Source organism: Parambassis ranga, chromosome 17 (genome assembly GCF_900634625.1).
Source record: "Parambassis ranga chromosome 17, fParRan2.1, whole genome shotgun sequence".
Lineage (NCBI taxonomy): Eukaryota > Metazoa > Chordata > Actinopteri > Ambassidae > Parambassis > Parambassis ranga.
Window position 1 is genome coordinate 10,316,376 of NC_041037.1, and position 20,323 is coordinate 10,336,698.

At 40.3% G+C, this 20,323-nt stretch overlaps 1 protein-coding gene across 1 annotated transcript in view; it reads right to left on the reverse strand.

Annotated features, from left to right (window-relative positions):
• Nucleotides 1-20,323, reverse strand: part of tnr (tenascin R (restrictin, janusin)) — a 125,542-nt gene that overhangs the window by 33,804 nt on the left and 71,415 nt on the right. The window contains exons 5-18 of the mRNA XM_028427291.1: nt 17,458-17,580; nt 16,489-16,710; nt 16,320-16,382; nt 15,405-15,567; nt 14,245-14,721; nt 10,121-10,240; nt 9,859-10,002; nt 8,708-8,823; nt 5,996-6,146; nt 4,085-4,263; nt 3,663-3,753; nt 3,171-3,253; nt 2,015-2,117; nt 1,204-1,293 (exon numbers count right to left, since the gene is read on the reverse strand). Coding sequence (XP_028283092.1) covers nt 1,204-1,293; nt 2,015-2,117; nt 3,171-3,253; nt 3,663-3,753; nt 4,085-4,263; nt 5,996-6,146; nt 8,708-8,823; nt 9,859-10,002; nt 10,121-10,240; nt 14,245-14,721; nt 15,405-15,567; nt 16,320-16,382; nt 16,489-16,710; nt 17,458-17,541 — 2,086 coding nt within the window. The 5' untranslated portion in view covers nt 17,542-17,580. The remainder of the gene's footprint in view (nt 1-1,203; nt 1,294-2,014; nt 2,118-3,170; nt 3,254-3,662; nt 3,754-4,084; nt 4,264-5,995; nt 6,147-8,707; nt 8,824-9,858; nt 10,003-10,120; nt 10,241-14,244; nt 14,722-15,404; nt 15,568-16,319; nt 16,383-16,488; nt 16,711-17,457; nt 17,581-20,323) is intronic.

A 20,323-nucleotide genomic window follows, 5' to 3' on the forward strand; every position in this document is an offset into this window, starting at 1 on the left:
GAAAGAACAGTCATGTTTTCTTGTAACCAGTCCTTATCCCCATTGTTTGTGCCTTGCAGCATATCTCGAAGTGTTTTAACCTACAGTTGTGTATAACTGTATCTTGTGCATCTGTACATTTGAGTCTTCATGTATGTGCACAAATTAGACAATACAGAAACCTGCTCATGCTGCTGAATGAGCTGCTCTAGGCACCTTCTGAACGTCCAAACAAACTGTGTGCTCCATGGCTGCTGGATTCCCCAAACAATAATTTAATCACCTCTATCACTGCTTCGGTATTAATCTGCATTACATCCATACATACTTATTCAGGTCCACTGAACAAACGGCATCACTGACAAAAACAACAATCTGCTTTTAGTAGGTATTTTGTTTTTTAAATCATTTTCTTGTGTTTTTAAGTTTGCCTGCTGGATCATCAATGTGTAATTCTCAGCTAATCTTTTGCTACCTTGTTTGTCTAGACCTCCACTGTTTTGCAGCTCCTTGTTAAGTTTTGAGGTAACAAAAAGAGAATGACCTGTTAATGGAAAGGATGTTTTCAGCATTTCCTATAATGATGTGAGTGCTGCTGTGTTCCAGGAATACAGCAGGTGCTGTTAAACTTTTTCAAGCTATTTGAGAAAGATGTGATAGATGTGGTGCATTTTGAAAGTTTAAAAGAAGCGCACAGAATACAAATGTAGAACAAGCTTGTTTTTCTTTTTCTTTATTTCTTTCTTTTTCAAGGCAAATGGATGCATTATTGGATGGATGTCAACAGTCAGCGTGATTGGAAAGATTGGCCAAACACCTCCACCGCACTTTTTAAACATAAGGTTAAACGGGGGCGTTTTTTTTTTAGTCAAACAACTCAAAACACAATAAAAATTCAAACAGCCGATCAAGTACTGAGATAAAGACAAAGCCATTAGCAAAATGGTGTGCATTATTATGGCTTTAAAATGTTAGAGTGGGAACTCTGACCTCTGACCCAAAATGACACAAGGTTGGCCAATTTCTGATTTGCTTTATTTTCTAAAAGGGCTTTTAATGGCTCAACAGGTGCACTGGCCCACAGCATGCACAGAGAATTACATGTAAAAAAAAAGGGCCTGAGTTACAGCGCAACGCCACTGTGAGATACTTAAAGCTTCTTATATGGAGGAGTGAATAGGTGGCTTTTTGTTACGGTGGCGCATAAAGAGTAAATTCACTCACTTGTCCTGGCGTTCATTGTCGCCGGTGTACTCTGGTTGCTGTCTTTCATGGCAGAAATGCCGATGCCATACTCAGTGCCTGGCAGCAGGTCTGACACAAACAGAGAGACAGAGAAAGGACTGTTAATAAATTCACAGTATTACAAGCATTTTCTTTGCCTAGCACAAAGTGCATGTCAATTTGGGTTTTTCATAACAGCCCAATTATCTCTACACCGGGGATGAGGTCTCAGCAAATGAAACATTAACATTAGCATGATTTCAGAAGAAATCAGAGTTTTGCCAAATGAAGAAGTGATCACTTTCAGATCAGTTCAGTGTGTCTACAGAAAGAAAGATGAAGAAAATGAAAAATCACAGGGAAAGGGCTGCAGAGAGTTTTAGTAGAGAGAGAAAATAAGAATGACAGAAAGGGAATGAGAACAGAGAGAGAGAGCATTGATTGTAATGGCTGGACAGAAAAACACGAGGACCTTTTGTTTCTATTCTTATGCAGGCCATGCCCTTTCCAGCACTGTGGCCTTTCAGAAAAAAAAACCCCCAAAAAAAACATTGCAGCTGACCCTTTCTTTCTGACAGCATTTCAATATGCCTGCAGGACAACAAGCATTTCTACAGATACAATCAGTAGCCCATCAGCCAAGTGTTAGCTGTGGAGATAATCCTGCCATGTAAAACACAGCTACTACCAGCTTCCACAGTACAGAGTGGCGCAGAAACAACACACTGAGCCTCATAGATGTCGATGATGAATAATTCAAGAAAAACTGAATGCACAACAACTGAAGGCCACATCAGTCCTCTTTATGTACCTGTGATCGTAGTCTTAGTAGTGGCGCCCTCATTTCGTGGAACGATGATTTTATCATACTGCTCTCCTGCTAAAGTGCTGTACACCACCTGGTAGCCCTCCACCTACATGAATAAAAATACAAAAATGAGTTCTTACCAAAAACGAAGAACATACAAGACATAAAACACTTTTTTCCACTGTGTATCATTGCTTTATTGAATAAATGGCTTATTTTGTCCTGGCCCTCTATGATAGTTGGCACTTTGTCAACACTGCGCAGTGCAGAATCATGAGGATGAATACATTTGCACTGCTAATAGGCATCAAGACAGCCCGGCCCCACAAGTCTAGCTGTGCAAGTTAGTGAGCCCTGGAAATATTAACATGGCCCCTGAGTGAAACAACATGACTTTTTACATTTCTATTCAGTAGAGTAATACATTCGGTGACCATTTGAACAGTGCACGGTTATTCCATTTGCTCCTATTGTCATTTACCAAGCTAAAAAAAAGCAGACCGACCTGCGTGTTTATGTATACTAATATACAGAAGAGGCAAAATGTTGCATTTTTGTTGTGCTTTCAAGCTGACAGTCTCAGTGCCAAACATTTGTGATGTCTGTGTGAGGGTATGAGCTGGCACTGCAGCATGGGGCAAAAGAGATGCAGATATGACAGGTCTCATTGGATTATGACACGTCAGTTGTCAACATGGAGCTTGTTTTAGCTGGTGGACTTAAGACGTTCCAATGGTTCATTAAAGTCACATGAGAGACTTACAGAGTCAAATCTAAGCTTAAAAATTGTGACACTTATTCACACAATGTTTGCAAAGACAAAGAATTTTGCACTCCTCAGCACAGAACCCATAATTTACTTTATTTTAATTGATTTATATTGCAGTGAAATGTGCCCATAGTGACTAAAATGTAACAGGTATGTAAAACACACAGAAACAGCAAGAGGCTCAGAGGGTTAATACATAATATTTGATATGTTTTTCATGTGTTTACAGTTATTTACTCTATTAATAAATGTAATTCAAAAGGTGTTGCAAAAGATGTTTAAACGTCTACACTTTGCTGTCCTGAGAATGCTTACCCCATCCATCGATTACTCAAAGTGGCTGAAAGCAAATCAACACTAATTAATTAAATGTGGCCCATGTCTCATTACCTCAGCCTCACTGTTGTCCCATTCTAGCTCCAGGGTGGTGGAGGTCTTGGATACCAGCCGCAAGTTCTTGGGGGCATCGATCTCTGAGATGAACGATAAAGCTAACAATGTTGGGGACACTGAGACCCATTCTCAGGGAGTGTGAACAAGCAAACATCAGTAGTTTGAACAGCACCACAAACATGCACTGTCAACAAACAGATATGTAATATTATCTGCAATGTTATTGTAATTGTAACTGAAAATAATTGCACTCACAACAAATCACGATAATGTTTCCATAAATAAAACACTGCACTAACTTCAGTAGAGTGAAGAGAAACTTGAACAGATGTTCACAAGCTTACCCAGTACAGATATACTGTGTGTCGTGCATAAGGCCATATGTCATAGCTGTGCTGTTCCGCAGAGGCAGAGGCGCAAGATCACACACACATACACACACACACACACACTGCATTATCACCACATCTGCTTGCTGTCAGACCTCACCGGTAGTAAATTCAGTGGAAATGGATCCACTCTCGTTTCCTTTCCTCACACCGCTCACAGACACCTCGTAACGCGAGCCAGGACGCAGAACCTGTGGAACGAAAAAGAACACACAGAGACGGTTCAGTCTGTTTAATCTCTGCGCATGGATTTTTCTGTTTTTGTTTTGTTTTATCTGCAAACACAGAAGGCAGTGCAGACTCCGAGATTAGATAAAATTAACAAGCATGACAAACACACACACAGAAACACACGCAATTATTCTAGTAAGTAATACAAAACTTAGAACACTGTAATAAACCTAAGGCAAGTTAGCCCAAAGCGACGCAGTTTAACTTGTTTTTTTTCCACAGATGGCAGATGAGACCTAGTAATGTGATATGATCAAATCTTTGACCTCAGGACATCTCTCTCACACACACCTGAAGAGAGTATTGGCTAAGTGAGGGCTGAAGGCGAAAGGTGGTCCGTGACCCCTCTCCTCCAATGAGGCCGTAACGCAACACAATCTGGTCAACCTTTGCTTTGGGTGATGTCCATTCAACAAACGCCACAGTATCTGACACATCCCGCACAATCAGCTGAGTGGGGCCATCAATCACTGCAAAACGAAAATAAAAAGACAAGCCAAGTTATTAAGTGACGTGTTAGCGGCCAAGGTTGCTGACAAAACTAGAATGGTGCTTGTTTTTCAGTTCATATATTTAACACATATGTGCATTAAATCCCTCCAAAGTTAAAATACTGCCTGAAAAGTGAAGCAGAATTTGTATTATAGTAAAGGCATGTGAAAAAAGTTTTTAGTATGGACCTGTGTCAATCATCATCATCACCGGGATTTTCAAAAGGGAAAACTAAAAAAAAATGAAAGTCCGTGTTTATGTGCTTACTGCTCAGAGCTTTGGCAGCAGTTACAGCAGTGTATTTGTTATCAGTAAAAGCTGTTCTGACAGCCAATCATGTAAAACTTATCAGACCTGACACACTGAGACTACAGGCGTTATCTGTGCGAGGTGTGAAACATAAGCCATGATTCAAGTCGCTCCATGCTGATTGCAAGAAAACAACAGTTATTAAGTGTGAAGAGCTGAAAAGACATCAGGCGTGATGAGGGAAGCACGAATGTTTGACAGAGGAGGGATTTACTAAACATTTTCTTGTTAGAACATCAATACCAATATGAAGTCATTTCAGTCAAGGTAATGGGCTGTTAAAATGTGATATTTGCCACTTTATTTCATTAACCTGCTAATTACGTCTGCACAAAAAGCAGTGTTTTAACAGATGTCTCACATGTTTAGTTGTGTTTGATCTCATAACAACATTTTTTAAACAAATTTATCTGCAGTTAATTGAAGCTGAAACATCAACATACATGTTTTAAACTAAAGCCAGGATGTGCTGCAGGAGAATCATTATTCACTGCTGCTGGTCCCAGGGGGAACATGTGTGAAAGACACATTTCAACACAAGGGGTGATTTAGTACTGGTGTTCTGCTTTACAGCCTTTTTTTTTTTTTAGATCTAAATAAGTCCCACACTCAGGCTTGACATATTGCAGGTCCACCCTGATCCTTGAAGTATTAGAAATTGGCCCCTTGGGTCTCGTCCTAGAAAACATCCTGAGGAAGAGACAGTTGCAGAGAACCAGCTCCCACATCAGCTGTGTTCTCCCTCTGGTTCTCCCACTCATTGCGCTCCGTCTCCTGTCTCCAAGGAAGGATAAATCTTTGTTATAAATAATTAAGTCACTTCAAATTTGTCTTTTCCTCTTTCTTTATCCAATAAGGTGTCATGCAGTATGCTGCAGTGAAAAATTAATCGGAGAGTGCCATGAATTATTAATTGATACTTAATTACAACTCACAAAATGAACAAAGAAGGAAATTGATGGTGTTTTGACTGCGGACGTCAGGATCTGAATTGGTAAAGACAGGATTTGAATTGACTCTATTACAGATGTCTAAGTAGTGTCAGCTGAGTGAGGAGTTGGGGGAATACCTCAGGGAGGTTTACATCGGGGGCGTAAACGCCGGCAGATCCAAACTGCCAGTGGTGGTGATTTGTCCAGGATGTACTGTACTACTGCCTAAAGTAGGTTTGGATAGAATCCTGCCCCCTAACTATAAAGTGGATGGGTGGATGGTGGACAGGTGGTGTCACGGCTAAAAGTTGTTTTACACAGCACTTTTTTCTACCTACTCAAAGGTACTCAAAGCACTGTGCAAAAACTTAGAGTTAAGTGTCCAGGGACACACCGGGATGCAACCAGGGTGGGATCAAACCACCAACAAGTGCTCTTACTACTTAACTAATTTCTGAATTATACATACATGTTGTGAGAGTGGCAGTGACAGGCTGGCTTCGACCCTGGTCTCGGAGTGCCACCAAGTTGACTGTATACTCTTCCCCTGGTCTCAGACCTGTTTGCACAAAGGAGGTGATGGTGCTGGGCAGCTGTGCAGTCATCCCTCCATCATTGTCCTGGGAAAAACAAGATTGAGAGACAAAAAAGGTTTATGTACACAGCACTTTGCATTTATTGTCTAAATAGTCAGTAACTGTGATGTACAAACTTCTTCTTAGTGGAGAAACTAAAGCTGGCAGAAATAGATCCTCACCAGTAAGACATAAACAGTGACTCATGCAGCTGATTCATATGCAGTAAATTTTTTGAAATGTATGTCACGGCCTTTTCTTTGGACTTATTAGAAAACTTTTGGATGGTTTAGCACATTAAATTCCCCAAACTGTGGTACTTTGCAAAAATGGGTATGCTACAGTGATATTTCTTTGGCCACGTTCTGCAGAGGCAGCACTCTGTACATTTCCAAAGGCCTGTCACTCATCCAAAGGAGCCCCAGCTATTCCCAGCTGTTCTCTGAGAGCCGCCGTTGCAAATGTGCTTCCTGCCGACAGACAGATGTTACACCTACTGCTGGTCCAAGATCCCCAAACGGCCACGCTTCTGAAGGCTCGAATCCAAACAGAACATATAACAGCTTGCTACTTTCCTGAATCACAACTGTAATTAGAGATGTAATCCTTTTAATCACCTCGACTAAATTACTAGGGTGGGCACTAACACACAACAATAATGTTCCAACAACAAGCGGCGTTCAATCTCAATAATAATGCAGTTACACGACGGCAGTGCTAAATTAAGCTAAATGAGTAGCCATAACAGTATATCCCACTCCCAGCTCCTGTCTCATTTTGCCTGTAATGACTCATCATTCTCTGTGCCGGCAAGGTCGTTGTTAGTGCTCAATCCATAATTTTTTTATTACTTTCATTTTATTGAGAACATGGCTGACAAGAATGTGGATCTATTTAATTGCCCATTGATATATTTTTCTCATTTATTAGGCTAATATAGTCATTTGTGGAGGTCTAATTATAGTAATTCTAATAATCCTTTTACTAATCATAGAAAACAATGATAGATAGTATAGTATAATATATATAGATATAGTGATAGTATAGTAGATAGAGTGTAGTATATCAATCAATAGATATCATCTAAATTTTTACAATTTTTCTATAAGAGATAAAGTGGTCCCAATAAAATCAGCAAAAGCAACATTGCTTCATACATATTGTGTTTTGAGTGTTTTCCAATGCTGCAAGCACAACCATGGAAATTCTCCTATTTCTATCAACGGATGATTGTTCATGGATTCTGCCTGGTTCTTTCCTGGAGTGAAGGAATCAGTTACACAGAGCAATGTGAACAGCATTAGCCAATTTTACATAATTTACAGACATCATCTGTGAGTAAAACCATTCATGTAACAATATTTACATGATCTCATCACATGCTGCGAACTTTGAGCTTGAACTATCTCATATAAATCACTGGTCATGTCTTTAAAAGCAGCATTGACTTATTGAAAGCTGAAAATATTACATATACAGAAAGATGCTGCAGGTATGTGCAATAAAAACAGCTGTAGTAGAGTTTTTATTGGAACATCTTACAGTATATACTTTATACAGTGCAGCTGTTTCTGAGTGTGTAATGGCAGGTCTTGAAGCCCCATCCCTCCATCTCTGTTACCTCTTTGAGTTTCGTGTTTGTTCACACAGGCCAAAGCTTTCATGCCTACTTCCATTACAAGATTGTCAAAAATTCACAATCCCCACTACTGGATTAAATCCACAGGGGGTGGGACTGCCAACTCATAATATGATTTCCCCTGTGACTAGGGAAACAGGGAGAGAGAGAGCAGGAGTGAAAGCGAAGAACGACTGACGTAAGAATGTACACAGAAAGGGGATAAAGATGAAGGTTAAAGAGAAAGAAAGTGAGGGTAGAGAGGAAAGGGTTACAGATCTCCTTCAGGAGTAAAGTAAAAACAAAGAGACTGGGAGGAAAAGATGAAGTGAAAGAAGGTGGAATCTTTAGAGATGACAAGGATAGCAGGGCTAAAGGTAACACAATAAAATTAGAAGCAACGATGCTTTTTTCATTTAGAGACTTGAAAAATAAAGACAAAAAAGCATCCTAACATCAGATTTGAGGCTTAGTGCCTGGCCGGACTGAAGGATAACTCCCCCGAGAACACCTTAAAGGAGAAAACCAATTACTGAGAGAGGGGACGAGATTAGAGGTTCGAGAGTACCTGAGTTTCCAGCAGGAATTAGAAAGAGAATGCTTTTTGCTTTCTGACTTCTACCCTGGCCACGGTATGGCTTTATGGAGGGGAAAGAGTTTAATGGCTCATCCATCTAATAGCCAATAAGCTCACGACAATCCGCTTGTTTAATTTGGTATGGGCTTCAAGTGGAGCAAACCCCCCTAAGAAAACCTAAATCCATCCACTTATTTTTCTCCCTTTGTCCACACAGACATTAAAAGCCATTTAAAGATTGGCATTAGTGACATTTGAAAACGATTCCATATAATTGAGAATATTTCACAACCAAATCTGTGGAAAAGCAGGAAAGTCACTGATGACACACAAGGACACTGCAGCTACTGCCTTGCAGCATGCTGCGTTGCAGTCTTACAGCAAACGTATGAGTCGGGTTTTCACACATACCTTGGGGATAAAGCTGATCTCCCATCCATCGAAGGGGTAGTAGAAAGGCTGCCACTGGACCTCCACTGACGTCTCAGTGATGGATTTGAAGAGTAAACCATCTGGATTGGAGAGATCTGGTAAGGTAGCCAGAGATGATTATTGTTCTTCAGTGACCAGCATGGCCTATAAATCACAACTCAACATCTAATACTGAAGGTGTCCAAGCTGGGAAATTTCACATAGCTTCTCTAACAATTTTTCTTTTAAATGAGTGGATTATGTTGGATTTATGCTATGGATTAGTCACATTATTACTGTTTTCCTAAATTATGTTTCCCATGATGCTACATTTGGAATGAGTGATAAGGTATAATGCGCTGTGCATTCAAGGAGAGGGAGACTGCATCATCTTGTTGGTGTAATGAGTATGTTGCTGCACATGCTTTAAAATAAACAAAAAACGTGTTGTTGGCTCAGCTGAAAACTAAATTCGGATTGATCGACTGCCGTAAAACAGTAACAGACTACAGATTGCAGCAATTGCTCAATATAGTATTGAACATTTGACTAAGGCAGGTAATACTTACTTTATACACACAAATATTGTTCCTTTTTTCTCTAACGCATATTGTTTTGCTCATACTTTGTTCTCGCAAAAATGCTAAAACAACTTCATCACAGGCAGCCATGTGCCCAAAAATTCCAGTTAATCAAATTCTACATTCTATAATAAAGTTCAGCAAAGACAAGCCAATAAATCATATCCTCTTTGAAAAATGGTTGCACCAGGTTTAATTGCCCTAAATTGACTTTATTACTCTAAATTCTGCATCATTGAAATTAAATTCTCCTGACTATGAAATGGAAGCTACATTTACAGCTTTAATGGCAACATACTGTAAACACCTGATACAATATTCTGCTGCTATAGCCTATTACTTACTTGAGGGGGTAATTAAAGTGCATACTTTTTAGAAGCATAAAAGCGCACACACAAAGCAGTTTGTTGCAGGTGAAAATTACAACCTGTTGGCACAAAGGTGTAGGTGGTATTCTCACTCTACTGACACTTGACAAACATGAGGATGAGGATTTTACAAAGAATAAAAGTGATACATTAGTACAAGGTGTGTGTATAAAGATTTGCATCAATGAACGTCTACACTTACAGGTCCAAACAGTAACACTGGCAGGAACGCTGATGCTGTTGTTAATGACTGCAAACACATTGAGGTTGTACTCCATGCCTGCCTCCAGCCCTGAGATAGTGCAGGTGGTGGTATTGCCTGGAATCCTTATCTCTAGCTGCACACCTGACAGAGGGGCAGGTAAAAAGATGGACTGATACATGGGTGCACTTTTTTTTTTTTAAGGCAGTGTTTATGTTTTTAAGACATCCGCTTTGAAAGGCCAACGGAGATCTGTCTTTACCTCCGGGGCTGCTCGGCGTGTAGGTCACTAAGAAATCCGTCAGCACAACTGACCCCTCCCATTCCAGGTCAATAGTTCGATCCGTCACACCTCTGACATTCAAGTTCATGACTGGGGCTACTGTTGAAACAAAAAGATGACAAGAACAACAAAATTCATTCAGTTTTTGCCAGCTAGTGCATAACATGTTACACCCTAACCTTGATGTGAAAAGGTGAAATGGAAGAAGAGGTGTGGGGTGTTTTTATGGAATATGAATAATGCAAAAATAACTAATGCATGTTTTTGCTCCAGTAGACCCTCTAATGTCCTTTTGTCAGTAATATACAGACTGGTGGTGAGGATAAGCTGCTGGCAAGTAAACATAGGAGTAACTTGTTTGTGTGATGTGTGCCTCACACCTCCGCCCATGTTCTTCACACAGACGAACCATACATCAGGTGTAGGTTGTAACAATGTATTGTTTTGGTGAAAATGCTATATGAACAAACGTGTCACGCATTTATCAACATCTCCACCTGTTAAGATAACAGTAATTACAACTTTAAATAAATAAAAGCATTTAGATGCTACAACTCACTGCTTGGTTTATTTTTTAATCCCAAAAAAGCCTTGTATCCAAGCCCAAATCCTGTCCCTGTTCCTTTTAGATACTGTCAAATTTGTGATCACAGACGTCTTGTAGTGAGGTAGCCTGTGATATGTTCAGTATAAATAAACAAAACCAGACAGGTTACTGAGCATGTCTCATACATGAGCAGGTTGCAATGTGCATCCTAGCTAGAGAAAGAAGCTCGCGGCAAGAAGAGACTGGAGTGAAGACTGTCAAGCTGTAAACCTGAGAGGTGGTGTTGAATGTAAATGTGGAGGCGTGAGCAGGAGTGTTTACAGCTGCCACTGCCAAAATACACAGACAGGAGACGAGTAAAGGACATGAAGGTGGACAGGACAGGGCAGGAGTGGACAGAGGAGATCAGGAGAAGAAACAGACGTAACAAGGGGAGAGTATTTAATAAACATTAAAAGACATTTACAGGGGAGAAGAAGAAAGGGTTAAACAGCAAACAGAGAGGAAGACAGAGGGGTAATGGAGCATTGGGGTGTTATGGTGTGACAAACAACCTCTCACACCTGTGATACAAGACACTACAGCACAGCTCTGAGTCCTCCTCTGGGAACTTTTGGACACTTTAGTAGCCGTTTCAGCTTCTTCTTCACACACATAACAGATGGCTGCAGGCTGTACAGTAGCTTGTTCATTTTCAAACAGTGGGCACAACTCCTGCAGCATTCACTTAGCTAGATTTATTTCATCACTTTCACTCAGGTTTGTCAATTATATGAAGAAAGCAACAAATCCAAAAATGGAGCATTAATCCACAGGACAGAAGACAGTGAATGAATGAGGTCATTCTAGAGGCTGAGCAGATCAGCTGTTAGAAAGTAAAGACAGAATGATTGAAAGGTTTTCTCTGACAAATATGAGAATCTGCAAAGAATATTACTGAAGTATTGATTTGAAAGCATATACGGTGTCACAAGGATAGGTACATCTTGACATTCTATCAACATGAATTTAGTATTATTTGAACATCAATGGAAATATGGATGACACATCTCAGACAGACTGATGTCAGTCTGAAGTCTGAGTAACAAAAAACAATGGACCAGATTTTTAAAACAAATCATTTGTTTTTAAGAGCACATCTACAGACATGCCACAAATCTGTATATTCAGAAGCTCAAGGACAATGTCTTCTCAATTTCAGGAAAACATGCACAACCACTTCTAGGCTTTTTACAGGCTTTGCTTGAAAAAGGAAACTTGCTGAAGGTTACTAAAAACCTTACCTAAAATCTTATTAGGTATAATCAGTGTGCTATGACAGGCAGATAGCAAACCATCCTCTGAACTAACTGAGCAGAGGTAGGTGATGATGCACCTACCTCCAGGCTACTTCAGAATTCCTCATTAATTTCCTTAAATGAATTCCTTCCCTGAATCTAAAAATTTCAAAGTTAAAGTTAGCATGCTAACCGCTGTGTAGAACTGCAAAAGAGAGTCAGTGTAGAGGCTAGCCAGTCCTCGGACCAACTAATATAGCACATCATGATAAAATTGGCTTCAGTATCTTAAAGCAGTGACCGCAATAACAGAAGAAATCTATAAAAAGTTATTATGCTACTTTATACGAAGCCCATATGTTAGGTTGTGTAAGGGTTCATCTTTTATATAAAGCTGTTTGTGCTCTTGTTATATTACTCAATGAAACATCTGATGTTGTAATATTGTAATCATATAACTCATATGCACAAAGGAGGATTTTTTAAACGATGAGACCCATGTTTATGTCTCTTTTTGTTGGCCACATGAAAAGATGCTGTCAGACTTGTTTTCTCATACAGGAAAAGAGAGAATCAATTTCTTTTCAGTACAGAAAAATGGTTCCGGATATTGAAGGACTTTTGTCACACACTACAACACAGTCGTTGAATGGCACACAGGAATATTAAGCTTCGCCCGCATGGCTGTCATCTTGTGTTTAAGTGTGTGTTTTTGATTGTGATTTTCACCAAACCTCTCCAAGATATATGAGCAGTAAAAAAGCAACAAAAGTACATTTTACAAGCAGCCATAAACATGACAGATGTTATACTGATGAACAGAGCAATAACATTTGGCAATATAAAATTTCTTAAATTTTAAAACAGGGATTTTCACAGTGTAAATGTCAGTAGTCACTCAAACAACAAAGCACGAATGTCACTGCTGCATCTAAATGATCGTGGAATACCTCTGCTGTAAAGACTTAATGTCACTCTTCAGCTCCATGGGTGGTTATACTTTGTTTGTTTTAATGTAAAAGTATACTACTTCATACCACATGCCTCAAACATCCAATTTATATTCAACAGCTTCCATTATCTCTCATGGTGGGAGAATGTAGGCCACCATAATTGTTGCAAAAAAAAAAAGCCGCTTTCTTCAGCTTTTGATAACATGGAACACTTAAACCTGTCAACCCACAAATCACTCAGTAATTGAACTGCTTCATTTTGTATTCAGCCAACTATCCCCTACCAGCACTGGCTATTTTAGCCTCTAATTGCAAAGAAATAAGAAATTCAGTCTCTCTTACTTGGCATAGATATTAAATAGGAGGGAGGAATCAGCTGCAGTAATATGATTTTTGGTCCCTGTCTTGCTACCGCTCGCTCCTCTGTCCGTCCTCATCCATCACTTTGCTGACAGGTGTCTAAAATGGCAGAGTAGGATCTGATATTTTGCCGTGGAGAGCTGGTTTTGAACAAAGGCAAGCACAGAAACTGTCTCGGCTGCAGCTAATGTGACAGTTCTCTCTGCGCATGAATGTGACTTTTGACAAATGAATGCTGTTACACCTTCTGCTGTCCAGCAAAGCAGGCAACCCCACCACCTGCATTTGAAGCAGGTTTGTTTTTTAGAGCTGCACATATAGCTACTGCTGTGAAAATTGAATTTATACCCAAACTCTATATTTTGTGTTAATTCTTGCTAAATGTGTGCCTTTATCTTTGCTGCCAGCTGGGTATGGATATGTTTTGATCATAAATAAATAAATGTATATGTGATTTATTTGTAATCAGCATCTGCTGTCACCTTTATCTGAGGATGTGTTGCATTCATCAACTAGCATAATCATTTCGTTTTCTGTTATGTTTCAGACTAATGAGTAGTCTGTTCTGAGACTCCCTGGGGAGGTACACTACCCACATTAAAAATCCCTGCTAAAACTATATGCTAAACTACATGCACTTCAACAGCTGGAAAATCAAGAAGCAGGCGTTAGAGGGAAATCCTGTCAGTGGAATTGGCACTTCATCTAGTGTTATAACTATAATTTCTGTCTGAGTTGCCTGAGCATTACAGACTGTCATTCTGAACTCTATTTAGGCTGGATTTCCGCTGAGTAACTTGAACTTGGCCACACTGACAGCAAGTGTTAAGGGTGGACAACTTCTTTGCTGAGGGGTTCTGCTTCAGGGAATTGAACCACAAATGTCAGACAAACTACTTTTTTGTACTTGCCAGCAAGACTCAGAGGATCAAACTGATAAGTGAAGGATAAAAATTAATAGCCTACCAGAGTTGCAGTCATCTCCTGCAAAGCCTTCCTGGCACACACAGAAACCCTCCTTGCAGATTCCCTTTTTGCTGCAGTTGTTGGCACAGTAAACCAGCGAGCAGTCCTCTCCCACATACCCGGGTCGGCACTGGCACGTCCCGTTGATGCACAGCCCCTGGTCTGAGCAATCGTTGAGACAACGTCCAACCATGCAGTCTTCTCCCGTGAAGGACTCCTCGCACACACACTCCCCGTCGATGCACAAACCGCGGCCTGAGCAGTCTGAAGGGCACCGCGGCTCTGAGCAGTTGTCGCCTCCAAAGTCACGGTCGCACACACATTCCCCCTCGACACAGACACCCTGACCGGAGCAGTCATTGGGGCAGCGAGGCTCGGAGCAGTTTTTGCCAGACCAACCTTCCTCGCAAATGCAGCCACAAAGGTCAAAGCTGAAGCTGCCATGGCCGCTGCAGCCTGGCACAAAGTCCAAACGACCTGGGGATAAAGGTTTGTACATTATATAATGTGACCAAATGACGTCCATTGCAATCACCTTTAAATAAGTTTTTGATATAGTTTATAGTTGTATTTTTCATTCCAGACATTTCTAAAAAAATCAATTATTTCAAGGTCATAAAACTAAAGATATTAAATTGCATTCAACATCCATTCAAGGTTTAATCATCCTTCCACTGTCCTTTTCAGAAGGGCCTTTCATCCTCTTTCTGATTCTGATCATGCCTGCTGGAGATAATCATTTTCTCACTGTAGAGATGGAGCATTTTTCAGAAAATATTTGAACGGCATGATGGTGTCAATGGAGCAGATCCCTTAACCACAATATACTCGGTAACTCTTATTCCAGTCCTCTCATATTTTAATGGTGGCTTCTCCTGAATGGTGAATTTTACCAGAACCAAAGGTTTCTCTACACCTTTCAGACCGAGACAGAAAAAAAACTTTCCTGCCCTTCACCATCAACATTCTGCTGCCGTCTGCCGTCTTTTCTCCTCCTGGTTTACCAGTACAGTTTTTCCACTTCCCACATAGACAGCCCTACGTTTCTTTATCGCTCTGCTTTTAAGAGCCTTGTCTTCTTCAGTACAAATACTCCAGGTAAAGAAACTCATATAAACAAAAATGACATCCTTGCACTTTGCCTGTGTGCTTTTACTTACCCATGGCCGAGCTGTCCCCACAGCATCCAGATCCACACTGAGCTCTGAGCAGGGAGACCTCTCTCTCCAGCATCTCCACTCTGATGGCGAGCTGCTGGATTGTCGTTGTTGCTGGACAACCACACGCTGCTTTTGGAATGTTGATGCGGTGAGTGAATGTCACCTGAACAAGAAGAGCAACAACATGCATTCATTAAATAAAATAGGGTGATTAATTCACTAATTATGAGTCACTATGCATCTCGGCATTCATGAATCACTTACAAAATCTATTCTGACAACAAACCATGGCAGGTTAGAACATGTGACTGTTCACAAACAGACGTCCATTTATTTAAACATCTAGCAGCTACAGAGAGCTTCGGAGCAACACTGTCATTGAACTGATAGAGGTAGGTCCTCTTTTTGCTCTCTCTTTAGCTGCTAAATGCTCCATCAGCTAACCCAATGGTCTGCTGTTTGATTCTGAGCAGGTCGAGTCAATGCTCAATCGATGCTATGAGAGCTGAGAGCTTTCAGAAAAAGTAAAGATGTGGGACATAGCACTTTTATGTTCTACAAGTGCTGTAACATGGAGGACGCTTTAGAGTGATAAAACTGTGTTTGCATCATCACATTGTGACACTCATTGTAGCCACATCTTTTAACAGATGTCAGCAACCCTTTAAGTGCACAGAGGTCATGCTTCAGAGCTTAAGAGTTTCACTAATTACTAATTAATTTTGGATAAAACACCTCATCTCATAAATATAACATGTAAATATGATGCTGAGACAGATGCTGTTCTTTTTGAATCCTTTCCTTGTCCCACGGGCCTAATCACATTTCACTCGGAGTTGTTCCAACATAAATACTGTACCTGCCTCAGTGCTTTACTGCTAATTAAAAACACAAATATAATGCAAAAACCCCTACCTGGCTGTCAGCATCCAGCGTCTGCTCAGTGTATTCTGTTGGTCCGGTTGGATCCATCGGACCCTCGACAGAAGGTCTGGATCCCAACTCAGCACGAGAATCTACAAAGTGTTAAAAACAAACACTATAAAAGGGCTACAGTGAGTTTGTACCAAAACAAATACAAGACCTCATCATCACCTGGGGCTGGTGGTGCGGAGGCGTCTAGGTCAACTGAGCACAGAGACTCCAGGGGTACGTTGATGTTGTAGACGTGGTTAAAGACCACAGGCTGCTCCCCTAGGGTCTGGTTGGAAGCAGAAGGTGACTGACCCACTCCTGAGATCTGCCTCCTCACTCTAGTGGTACGAACCAGTTTGTTGTCCCCTGATGGAGCAGCGTGAGCAGCACCCTGGAGCGAGAGACGATATGAAAGAAAAAAATAACATTTACAAAATGACAGGGTGAAGACCCCCAGAGAAAACAAAACAAGATGGCACTAATACACAGTATATGAAGGATTTTCTTACTAGCTTTCAAACTGAAAACACAATGTTCACATTAAAGATTTGAGTCATTTCCAACAGTGGTGACAGTTCAGTATTTTCAAGTGGTGCTCTCTCTGTGTCTAGCAGAGAATTTCAAATATTTAATACACAGGTAATATTTCAACAGGAAAGAAAAAAAAGACACATGTACTCTGGTTCTTCTCAGAAGCTTACAGTAAGCCAACTTTGTTAATTTGTTTGGTCAAATGGATGTAAAAAATCAAACAAGAATCGACTTTACCTTATGTTAACCTTATCCTGATTATTGAATTAACTAAGGGGGAAATTATTAACTTATTGTCAGAATTATAAAGAATTATTATCAATTATCAGTTAATCAGTTATTGTTGCAGACAGCACAAGTACATTAAGTGAAGCTGGGAACTGTGAAACATTTAATTTAATAACTGTGAGGGTGCACTTTCTATAGACAATAAGAGAAAATATATATAGGCAGCATTATTCATTACTTCTCAATACTCAAACTGAACATGTGGTCTATGTTTGATCTGTGGCTATAATCTCGGCTAAAAATAGTATACTTAGGGTAAATAATGCATTTGAGAAGGGGGAAAATCTCCCGACAGTGCAAATCAGTTACAAAAATCTACCTGTAGAGCAAGAAACAGAGCCAAAGCCAGGATCCAACTTGTTGTAGGCACAGTGGCCCAGTGATGCTGCCGTGCCAGTGGCATTCTGGAGGAAAAAACCTCGCCACTCTTGTCCACTTGTATCTGGGAGAAAGAAGAAAGAGGTAGGTACAATAGTGTTAGTGTGCATGAAAATGATTCAGTGTGCCAGCAAAGAAGAATAACCCCTGTACGAGTACAGGAAGTCCCACTACATTCAGCTCATCCTCTGTAAATGATAAATAAATGCCTTTGATCTGATGTAAAATAATTGGCTTTGGAAGGAAAAAGAAACCCTTACAGGGATTACAGAGCCGGCTAAGAACCTTTGAATGGATTTCATTCCGCAATACCAAATATTTGATCTTCCCACTTGGGAGCAATACAGAAATATTGCTCAGGGAGAGGGCTGATAGATGGATTTCAGCGGAGACATAGTTTGAGTGATGTTGCTGTAATCCCCTCTCCATTGAGTAGGAGAGTGAGAACAGGGACACACTGACATGAAAGCCGCACAGAGGAAGAACTCATGTGGATTCTTCAAGCCGACTGTCACATATCAGCGCAGACATGGTGATGCAGAGCTGGAGTTTCATTTTAAAGCAGCTATTAGAGGTTGTGTCACCAAAATCTACAAAACGTGGATAGGATGATGTGAGTATGAGGTTGAATTTGTTTTGTTTTTTTTTAACCAAATTCAATTATGTTTGTGCCTGTGTATGTGTAGAAGAATGGTTAAGAAGGGGTTAAAAAAAGGCTCACAGATCAGCCTATGTATTCTGTATTCAAGAACCTCTTTTATCACAACAATGAATCTCATGTTGGTGAAGCAGGCTATTGCTCCCAGCTGGCGGCTTTTGAGAGAGCCAGATGGAAGTCTTCTTATCGCACATAACGGGCGCTGCTTTTTTTGATCATTCAGGGTGGAAATGTTGAAACATCAGTGTATTTGCACATAAATGAGAAACAGAGAGACACCCAGTGTGTGTGTCTATACATCCTTTAAAGTTTGTCTCATTCAGGGAAAAGAAATGTGTTTTGTTTTTTCTTTTCTTTTTTTCTAATGAATGGATAGTCAATGTCTTTCTGCTTAAATATTGTGCATACTTCACACTATATTTTCCACCAAGATAGTTGACCAAACTTTTGTGAGTACGCCAGTGTGGAGTTTTGTATGTGTGTGGTGAGCAGATACACATAAAGAAGGTTGACACGTACAGTGTATCATCAAAGACCCACAGGAGAAAGATGACTGGTCATATGTTACCATCTAGAGCATGCCTGGCCTCAGACAGCGTCTTTAATGCCTTTAAAAATGACTTTGGCCTTGCTGGAAATGACTCTTACCCCAGTGCCATTCTCTCCATGCTGAAGAAATGGAAAATGTTCTGCACTGAAACCTCCCCTGAAGCATGCAGCTGCAGCCCAGCATGACAGGAGCCATTTAACTTGTGAATTCACCAAACAAATGAGAACCATGACAATGATGAAAGAGAGAGATGGACAAAGCCAACTGGAACCATCTTGTTTGCAGCTATTAGCCAAAGCAGTGTCTCCTTGGCTGGTTTTACTAGATGGCCGACGCCTGAATGAGAGACATGACTATGACAAATGGCACTACACAAATGTTCATACACTTTGTGAACAGATCAACCTTTACCATGTTGTTTTGTTTTATTTTCCAGCAAGATCAGAGCTGAACACCAACTAAACTCATTATCAGACAATATCTTCAAAAACATCTATGCTAAGTAACAGGCAGTCACTCATCCATATATTCACATTAGATGCTTCACAGGGTTGAGCTAAGACTAATAAACATACTACCTGCCAGTTACATCCCCTACATGTAGCAATTAAAATACACAAGGGCAATGGTGGATTGGTAATAGTTGTGTATGGGCTGTGCTACCCTGGGCCTTTGCAAAATGATCAAAAAAAAAAAAAAAAAAAAAAACTTGACTCTTCTTAGACGCTGGCCTTGGCATAACCACTGGAGCGATTAAATTGTTAATAGACTAGTGACTGGACTTGGATTTTGATGGACTGTAACCATATCATTGCTCCCAATACAGGAACGATTGGGTCCTTACACACAGAAGTCCAAAACCATTGTGTGGACCCTGGAGGTTTGTCCATCTTTATTTCTATAATCTAAAACTATAGCAATACATTTGAGTTAATAAAGAGCTGCAGTCAGTGAATGAGATGTAAAATTCTTACAGACAATCATAACATAAAAGGGTAATAAATGACCAGCCTACAAAACATTAACACGGTGGTTCAATGTTGATCTATTTCAGGCCAACTGGTGGGCACGCCATTGTCTACAAAACAGCTCACCTCACCCACTGATGGTGAAAATTGTACCCATACATGTAGCGTAAACTATGCCTACTGGCTATCGAGGCTAAAAGAAGCTAAAAATATAACAGTATAATAACCTAGAGCTCTATAAATAAAGTCAAGTAAAAAATAGTGGTATTATGAGATCAAAGTGTCATGCAACCTTTTCATCTCACTCTAGACAAAAGAGATAAAAGTGCAGAGTATGCATGGAAAGTATCTTCCTTTAAGGCAAGTAGCAACCCTCTATATAGTTTTACACTGATAGTGATAAAAGTTTGAAAGTGCTTCAAAGTCACAATATTATACTTAATTCACCGGGTCATGGTGCAGGCTGATGCCCAGCAGCATTACCACACACAACAACTCAAGTTTTTTTTCATGGAGGCTCAATTAAGGACAGAACCACTCTTTCAGGGAAAAGAGAATCAGCACCCCTTAGGCGCTGAAAGCTGCCTTCATACTACTTTTTCTTCCAGGAGCAAGAACATATATATTCAGA